Source organism: Piliocolobus tephrosceles, unplaced genomic scaffold (assembly GCF_002776525.5).
Source record: "Piliocolobus tephrosceles isolate RC106 unplaced genomic scaffold, ASM277652v3 unscaffolded_109, whole genome shotgun sequence".
In the NCBI taxonomy this organism is placed as follows: domain Eukaryota; kingdom Metazoa; phylum Chordata; class Mammalia; order Primates; family Cercopithecidae; genus Piliocolobus; species Piliocolobus tephrosceles.
Window position 1 is genome coordinate 821682 of NW_022291976.1, and position 9769 is coordinate 831450.

General features: G+C 40.2%; 1 protein-coding gene across 1 annotated transcript in view; it reads right to left on the bottom strand.

Moving 5' to 3' along the window:
- LOC113219858 (WD repeat-containing protein 76) overlaps window positions 1-9769 on the bottom strand; it is a 34303-nt gene that overhangs the window by 17328 nt on the left and 7206 nt on the right. The window contains exons 2-6 of the mRNA XM_026447906.1: window positions 9068-9160; window positions 8043-8098; window positions 3896-4019; window positions 1117-1215; window positions 963-1006 (exon numbers count right to left, since the gene is read on the bottom strand). Of these exons, the coding sequence (XP_026303691.1) occupies window positions 963-1006; window positions 1117-1215; window positions 3896-4019; window positions 8043-8098; window positions 9068-9160 (416 nt within the window). The remainder of the gene's footprint in view (window positions 1-962; window positions 1007-1116; window positions 1216-3895; window positions 4020-8042; window positions 8099-9067; window positions 9161-9769) is intronic.

A 9769-nucleotide genomic window follows, 5' to 3' on the forward strand; every position in this document is an offset into this window, starting at 1 on the left:
TTAAATACACATACTCACACATATAGCTAGTGGAAGAGTAAGTTCGTATAAAATTTTCAGAAGAAAAAAAGTCTTTTGAGAAACAATTCGGCAGTGTGTACTAAAAGCTATAAAAATGTTCACAATATTTGATGCATTAATCTCACTTCTGGAAATCTAACCTAAAGAAATAATCCACTATCATATCCATATACTTCAACAAACACACAAAACTAAATGGAAAACAACCGCAAATACCAAGCAGGTAGGAGGAGAAGTGAATTCCTTCTACTCAATGAAATATTTTATAATTATTCAATAACTTTAAAGACTCTAATAACATGTAACCACAAATGAAAAAAGCATAATGCAGGCCAGGCACAGTGGCTCACACCTGTAATCCCAGCACTTTGGGAGACCAAGGCAGATGGTTCACTTTAGCTCAGGTGTTCAAGACCAACCTGGGCAACACAGCAAAATCTCATCTCTACAAATACAAAAATTAGTGAGGTATGATGATGCATGCCTGTAGTCCAAGCTACTTGGGAGGCTGAGGTGGGAGGATCATTTGAGCCCAGGAAGCAGAGGTTGCAGTCAGCCAAGATTGCGCCACTGTACTGCAGCCTAAGCAACAGAGGGAGACCTTGTCTCAAAAAAAAAAAAAAAAAAAAGTATAATGCAAAATTGTATATACATTACAACATACAGTAAAAACGTATGTGGATTCACTCATTTATTCAACACTGAACATATATTATGTGCCAGGCACTGTTCTGGTTATTGAAATAGAATTCTTGCCCTCATGAAGCTTATATCCTAGTAGTATTGTATATGGCAACACTTGAGAGGAAATACACAAAAGCAACGGTTGTTAGGGTGGAAACATTTCATCTCACTTTCAAAATTCCCTAAAATAGTGTATAGCCTTTATAACTCAAACATCTCAAAAAAATATAAAAGAAACACAAGGAATTGCAACTTACCTTTTAATGCTAGATAATCCTTTCTCGGTGTTCTTACTACTTGGCTGAAACATTGGGAGAGATCAAAGAACTACGTTAACATATATATATATATATATAGTATATATTTCCTTAACAGATGATTCTAAAAGCTATTAGCCTTCCCAAGTGATACCTTGTTCATTCTTGCCCATGTGTGTAGAAATCCTTTAAATCGTTCATTGTCTTCTTGATTTTCAGAAGTCATTTCTAAAGGCCCAGGAGGTAACAAAGGCTGTTATAAAAAATAAAAAGTTATTTGTTGGTCTCGTAAATTTGTGGGTTTACGTTTACCTAGAATGTAAACACAAGGAGAGCAAGGGTATTTGTCTGTTTTCCCACAACTTCACTTTCAACATTAACAGTAACGGTGGCACAGGCCGGGCGCGGTGGCTCAAGCCTGTAATCCCAGCACTTTGGGAGGCCGAGACGGGCGGATCATGAGGTCAGGAGATCGAGACCATCCTGGCTAACATGGTGAAACCCCGTCTCTACTAAAAAATACAAAAAACTAGCTGGGCGTGGTGGCAGGTGCCTGTAGTCCCAGCTACTCGGGAGGCTAAGGCAGGAGAATGGCGTAAACCCAGGAGGCAGAGCTTGCAGTGAGCTGAGATCCGGCCACTGCACTCCAGCCTGGGCGACAGAGCGAGACTCCGTCTCAAAAAAAAAAACAAAAAACAACAACAACAACAACAACCAAAAAACAGTAACGGTGGCATATCATGGACATTCAAAATAATTGTTCAATAAATGAATGCCAGATACCCTATAAAGTAATAACATGTATTATCTCATTTAATCCTCTCAAGAACCTAGTGAATGAGGTATCACATTTTAAAGACAGTGGATTGAAACTCAGAGCCTGTAATCCCAGCACTTTGGGAAGCCGAGGCAGGCGGATCACGAGGTCAGGAGTTCAAGACCAGCCTGCCCAACATGGTGAGATCCCGTCTCTACTAAAAATACAAAAATTAGCTGGGCATGGTGGCAGGTGCCTGTAATCCCAGCTACTCGGGAGGCTGAGGCAGGAGAATCGTGTGAACCCAGGAGGTGGAGGTTGCAGTGAGCCAAGATTGCACTATTGCACTCCAGCCTGGGCAACAGGGCAAGACTCCGTCCCCCCCAAAAAAAGCAGAAACTTAGAGGAGTTAACTTGCCCGAAGTCACACAGCCAATAACCGGAAAAGCTGAGAACTGACTCAGATTATCTTAACTCATTACTCAGTATTATACCTACATTACTATTTTTTTAAACAGTTTGTAACCAACCAATGGGTGAGAAATCATGTTAATATGTCACAACTAGCAATTTGTTTTAGTGAATGAGAATAGAATAGAAATACCAGGCCAGGAACATGGCTCACACCCGTAATCCCAGCACTTTGGGAGGCCGAGGCAGGCAAATAGCTTGAGGCCAGAAGTTCGAGACCAGCCTGGCCAACATGGCGAAACCCCATTTCTACTAAAAATACAAAAATTAGCCAGGCGTGGTGGCACACGCCTGTAGTCCCAGCTACTATGGAGGCTGAGGCACAAGAATCACTTAAACCAGGGAGGCGGAGGTTGCAGTGAACAGAGATCGTGCCATTGCAATCCAGGTTGGGCGACAGAGGGAGACTGTGGCTCAAAAAAAAAAAAAAAAAAGAAATACCAAAGTGCACATGTAGTGTCACTTGACAAACTGTGGTTTCAGTTGCATATATGTGTAATGGTTACAATGTAAATATCTTTTTTTTTTTTTTTTAAATTTAATGTCTCAAGTGATGCTCCCACCTCAGCCTCCTGAGGAGCTGGGACTACAGGCACATGCCACCACACCCAGCTAATTTTCGTATTTTTTTTGTGAGGACAGGGTCACTTGATGTTGCCTAGCCTGGTCTCAAACTCCTGGGTTCAAGTGATCCTCTTGCCTCAGCCTCCCAAAGTGCTGGGATTACAGTCATGAGCCACTATACCTGGCGATAAATATATTTGTGGGCTGAGGCTTCAAAAAAGTTTGGAAGCTACTCTTCCATGCTGCTTCCCGTAACACCTAGATTTGTAATTTGCTCCCAGAGTACCTTCCTAATTAGTGCTATCTTTCTATTTACAATTAAACACTGATATAAAGTATTAAAAATATGTGTTCTTGAAAAATATTATTTAGACAATGTTTGCTAAATAAAACTCTACTCACTAAACTACACATTATCACATATTATTAACATTAATAACTATATTTTATTGATTACTAAGCCCTTAATATAATGTGAGAAACTTGATAGATACAATTTATCTTCACAGTAGCTCTTTGAGGTTTCTTTTTTTAAAAACTGACATAAAACTGTACATATTTACTTAGGGTTCTATTATTGCTGACTTTTTTTAATGGGGAAACTATCAGAAAGGTTAATTAACTCACCCACAATCCTATAGCAGGTAAGTCCCGCAGAAATACAGAATTTAATCCAGTCTTTACAACTTTGAAATCTTACTCATTAAACCAGAGAACAGGCCAGGCTCAGTGGCTCACACCTGCAATCCCAGCACTCTGGGAGGCCAAGGCAGGCAGATCACTTGAGGTCAGGAGTTCAAGACCAGCCTGGCCAGCATGGTGAAACCCCATCTTTACCAAAAATATAAAAAATCAGCCAGGTATGGTGGCATGTGCCTGTAATCCCAGCTATTCAGGAGGCTGAGGCAGGAGAATCGCTTGAACACGGGGAGTGGGTTGCGGTGAGGCAAGAGCATGCCACTGCATTCCAGCCTGGGTAACAGAGCGAGACTCCGTCTTAAAAAAACAAACAAAACCATACAACATTCAAGAATGAAATATAAAATTAAACATAATTCAATGAACTTTTAGTCTAGTTTCAACACTTCAAATTTTTCAGTATTTTATTACATTAAAATACTGTATTTGCACATTTTCTTACAGTTTCATCTGCTACTAACGTCGGCGGTGTTGGAGTTGCTGGTAATGAAACTCCCAAAGGATCAACTTTTAGTAATCGCATTGACCTTCTACATCCAACCGCATTTTCTCTCTTAGGCTTCTTTCTGCAGGAGTGGGGAAAAATTCATGTTATACTCACAAAACAATAAAATTTACTAACATTAAGGAGATAACTTCTAGGAATATATCCCACAGATATATTTATACATTGCATATATATATGACCACAATTATTTTAATAAGTATGGAAAAAACTTAAACCTAAATGTTCATCAAAAGGAGGTGAGATCTGTTAAATCATGGTGTACATATCTAATAGAATAATATGCAGCCATAAAAAGAATGATATAGATCTTAATGCACTGCTGAAAGGAACCGTAGCTTATAAAAAGCAAAAACAAAGTCCAGTACAGGTTTACAAAAAGGTTACGTATACACATAAATTTGTACATGCTGAGGTTACCTATGGAGGAATATACATAAAACTACTACTTCTAGGGAAAAGGCCTGGAAAACTAAGGTCTAAAATAGGAAGGAAACATAAACGTTTCACTGCATTCCCTTCCATACACTGTAGTTTACTTTTTTTTTTTTGAGACAGAGTCTCGCACTGTTGCCCAGGCTGGAGTGCAGTGGCGCGATCTCGGCTCACTGCAAGCTCCACCTCCCGGGTTCACGCCATTCTCCTGCCTCAGCCTCCCGAGAGCTGGGACTACAGGCGCCCGCCACCACGCCCAGCTCATTTTTTTGTATTTTTAGTAGAGACGGGGTTTCACCGTGTTTGCCAGGATGGTCTCGATCTCCTGACCTCATGATCCACCCGCCTCGGCCTCCCAAAGTGTTGGGATTACAGGCGTGAGCCACCGCGCCTGGCAGTTTACTTTTTAAATAATATACAGTCCCTATTTTTTATGCACTATTTTTTCATTTTAAACAAATTCATTTAAAAATGTCAGGGAAAGAGAAGCCTCTGAAATTATTTCCAAAAATTAACAAAAAATTATCAGCTATAGTCCACATTAGTTTGAGAATTAGTAAAAACTATTATTGATTGAAAGTATACTATATACTAAAAACTGTACTCAACATTCCATCTCATATTTAATCCTCAAAAAATACGCCTGAGTATACGGAATAATATGGGCTGTCATACAATCCTCCTAGAAATCTACTCCTAGAGAAACTCCCATACATAAGCACTAAGAGACTTAAGAATGTTTGGAGCAGCACTTTTCATAATAAAAACCTGGGAACAACTCAATTGTTCATCAACAGTGGAATAAAATGTAGTACATTTATCCAGTGGAATATCATATAGCAGAAAAAAAGAATGAAATAAAGCTATGCACATCAACATGGGTAAATTTAAAAACATAAATATGTAAAGATGAGCAAAATAAGAAAATCTCAGAATATAAAAATTGCATACTGTATGTGAACACCAAAAAAAGACAAAGCTAAACAATAGAGTGTTTAAGGATACACTCACTGGTAGTAAAACTATGAATCAATAGCCAGGCGCAGTGGCTCACACCTGTAATCCCAGCACTTTGGGAGGCTGAGGAGGGCGGATCACTTGAGGTCCAGAGTTCCAGATCAGCCTGGCAAACATGGCGAAACCCCGTATCCACTAAAAATACAAAAATTAGCCAAACATGGTCATGAGCACCTGTAATCCCAGCTACTCAGGAGGCTGAGCCATGAGAATTGTTTGAACCTGGGAGGCAGAGGCTGCAGTGAGCCAAGATGGCGCCACTGTACTCCAGCCTGAGCAACAGAGCTAGACTGTTTCAAAATAAATAAATAAATAAAAACGAAACTATAGGCTGGGCACGGTGGCTCACGCCTGTAGTCCCAGCACTTTGGGAGGCCGAGACAGGTGGATCACGAGGTCAGGAGATGGAGACCATCCTGGCTAACACGGTGAAACCCCGTCTCTATTAAAAATATAAAAAATTAGCTGGGCATGGTGGCAGGTGCCTGTAGTCCCGGCTACTCAGCAGGCTGAGGCAGGAGAATGGTGTGAACCCAGGAGGCAGAACTTGCAGTGAGCTGAGATCACGCCACTGCACTCCAGCCTGGCCAACAAAGCGAGACTCCGTCTCAAAAAAAAGAAACTATAAATAAATGCAAGGAAATATTATCACAAAAGTCAGCATAGTGGTAGTATCTGGAGGGAGGTGTTTATATGGGCCTTCAGGGGTACTCGTAATTTCTATTAACCTGGATGGTAGGTACATGGATGGGACCTGTATAATTTTTCAGCTACACAAATATATTACATGTACCTTTTTATATGTATATATAATAATTTTCAAAAAATTTAAATCCTTCTGGATTAGCATAACACCAGTTTTACAGAAAAAGAAAGAAAAATTATATAAAGTATCCAAGGTTAATATCATAGCTATAAGTGACTGAATCAAAACTTGAACCCAAATTTGCTACATCTCAAAGCCTACGCTTTTTCCTCTACATTATGCAATTTCCATACTATCAACTTGCTACTACCTATGCAACTATTAAGCGCTGGAATTTTGTGATTTAGGAAGAAATCACCAATCTTGGCTAATAAAAAACATGCAAATGTAAAGGTACTAATCAGCTGGCAACAGGACCAGTGCTACTGTTTTTCCAGTGTTAATGATGTTCCTCTTACAGTAACTTTTCATACTTGAAAATACCTGGCCATGATTAAAGGTCTAGCTTTTCTCAAGCTAATTGTCCTGTAACAGAATCAAACCAAGTAAATGAAGCTACATTTCATTAGGATCTGGCACTAAACAAATGCGCTAATGATACCAAGATTTTTAATTTTGTCATTTATATGTAAGCACTACTAAAATGCAATGGAGATAATTCAAAATTTAAAAACCCTGTAGTTCAAATCCTAAAGCTACCACTTATAAGCTGTTTTGACTTTCAGCAAATAATTTTTTTTTTTTTTTTTTTTTTTTGAGATGGAGTCTCACTCTTTTTGCCCAGGCTGGAGTGCAATGGTGTGATCTTGGCTCACTACGACCTCCGCCTGCCAGGTTCAAGCGATTTTCCTGCCTTAGCCTCTTGAGTAGCTGGGATTCAGACATTTGCCACCATGCCTGGCTAATATTTTAATTTTTTTTTTTAGTAGAGATGGGTTTTCTCCATGTTGGTCAGGCCAGTCTCTAACTCCTGACCTCAGGTGATCCCCCCGCCTCAACCTCCCAAAGTGCTGGGATTACAGGCATGAGCCACTGCACCCAGCCAACAATCTTATCTTTTGAGCCTGATTTCTAACTCACAAAATGAATATATTACCTACCACATACATGGATGAATGCAGTGGTTGTCAGAGTTAAATGAGATAATACAGGACAAAATTGCTAGATCACTGCAGTATGTTTCATAGATATTCAATAATTGTTAATTCCTTTCCTTTATTCTAGGACTAAGAAAGCAAAAACAAATTGATATGCAAAAAGACAGCTAGAAAAATTAAAAGTAAGTAGAAGAGTCTTTAAGAATAATAGTTTTCTAAGTAACAATAATTTAGTGGAAAAAAGATTTCCCTCCATTAGTAGCAACAACAAATATAAACAAAATTCAGCCCTCAATTGTATTTGCTCCATATTACTTTGATGAAGATGAGAATTGTAAAGTTATTAAAGGGTAGCATTACCTCAGAGATCCTAGAGGGACTGAGATTAAATAGCAGTTTATGATCTGTTAAGCTTACTACGCCAAACCATTTTTTTTTTTTTTTTTTTTTTTTTTTTTTTTTTTTTTTTTTTTTTGAGATGGAGTCTGGCTCTGTAGCCCAGCCTGGAGTGCAGTGGCCAGATCTCAGGTCACTGCAAGCTCCGTCTTCCGGGTTTACGCCATTCTCCTGCCTCAGCCTCCCGAGTAGCTGGGACTACAGGCGCCCACCACCACGCCCGGCTAGTTTTTTGTATTTTTTTAAGTAGAGACAGGGTTTCACTGGGTTAGTCAGGATGGTCTCGATCTCCTGACCTCGTGATCCGCCCGTCTCGGCCTCCCAAAGTGCTGGGATTACAGGCTTGCGCCACCGCGCCCGGCCCATTTTTTTCAAATTATAAAACAGTTGAGCATTGTATCATGGTTCAGGCATTGCAAACCAGGTATTTTACCTCTTGGATTTAGGAGGCTGTCTCTTCTCTATGATTTCACGGAGTCTTGCAGCAGACTGTAAAGTATAAAAATCATGTAAAAATATTTTGACTACATATCTTATCTTTCAAAATATTAGGTATCTGCTAAACCTATACCCACGCTAAACTAAGGTCTACTCAGGAACTAAAGATCCTAAAGATAGGCCATAAGTCGTGATCAGCGTTTCTGCACTCCAGCCTGGGCAACACAGCAAGACCCTGTCTCAAAAAAAAAAAAAAAAAAGGCTAGGCGTGGTGGATCACACCTGTAATCCCAGCACTTTGGGAGGCCAAGGAGAGTAGATCACCTGAGGTCAGCAGTTCGAGACCAGCCTGACCAACATGGTGAAACCCCATCCCTACTAAAAATACAAAAATTACCCAGGCATGGTGGCAGGCGCCTGTAATCCCAGCTACTCAGGAAGCTGAGGCATGAGAATTGCTTGAACCCGGGAGGCGGAGGTTGCAGTGAGCCGAGATCACGTCACTGCACTCCAGCCTGGGCAACAAGAGCAAAACTTTGCCTCAAAAAAAAAAAAAGACAAAAAAAATGCCTTCGAATCAATGGAATACAGTAACCTCTTCCTATTAAGTGCAAAGCCTGCTCCTATTTTAGCCTTCCTCATCTGACACTATGAAATCTGGTATGTTATTGACCTTCTGGTGGGAGTTATGACATCTTGGGTTTTATTGCTCTTGTTGTTGTTTTGAGACGGGGTCTTACTTTGTTGCCTAGGCTGGAATGCAGTGGCACGATCGTAGCTCACAGCAGCCTCGACTTTCTAAGCTCAAGCCATACTTCCACCTCAGCCACCCCAGTAGCTACGACTCCAGGCATGCATCACTATGCTCAACTAATTTACTTTTTATAGAGATGGGGGATGGTCTCTATAAAAAGACCCAGGTTGATGTCCCACCTCCACCTCCCCAAGTGACAGGATTACAGGCGTGACCCACTGCTCCCGGCCCAGCATCTTGGTTTTAAATACAGACTCCACACAAACCTCAGACAACTGAAGAGAAGCAAAAAAGTCTGCATTTTCTGATATGTTCTTCAGTCTCTTCCTTTCGTAGAGTGACAATCCCGAAAAATCATCCTATAAAATTACACCAAAAAGATTCCATTACTTTATATAATCTACAGGAAAAGCACTTCACAAAACTATGTGTTTCATTTTCTACATGAATACTTTACTTCAAATTGTACTACCTCTATTCGTTTCATGCCATCTTACCAAAACAGACGTTTGCTGAATTGGATATTTCAGTAAATCTGAATTTGGGATACTCACAGAGTATCTGTATGGCTTCCCAGTTAAGAAGTGATCTGAGATTAGAAATCAAGTAGTATAATCTAGTAGCAAATTATTTCCTAGTGGCAATTAATTGTACTACTACTTAAAAGTTATTTTTGGCCAGGTGTGGTGGCTCACACCTGTAATCCCATCAATTTGCGAGGCTGCAGCAGGTGGATCACCTGAGGTCAGGAGGTCAAGACTAGCCTGGCCAAAATGGTGAAACCCGTCTCTACTAAAAATATAAAAATTGGTCAGATGTGGTGGCTCACACCTGTAATCCCAGCACTTTGGGAAGCTGAGGCAGGCAGATCACCTGAAGTCAGGAGTTCAAGACCAGCCTGGCCAACATGGTGAAATCCTGTCTCTACTAAAAATACAAAAAAAAAAAAAAAAAAATTAGCCGGGTGT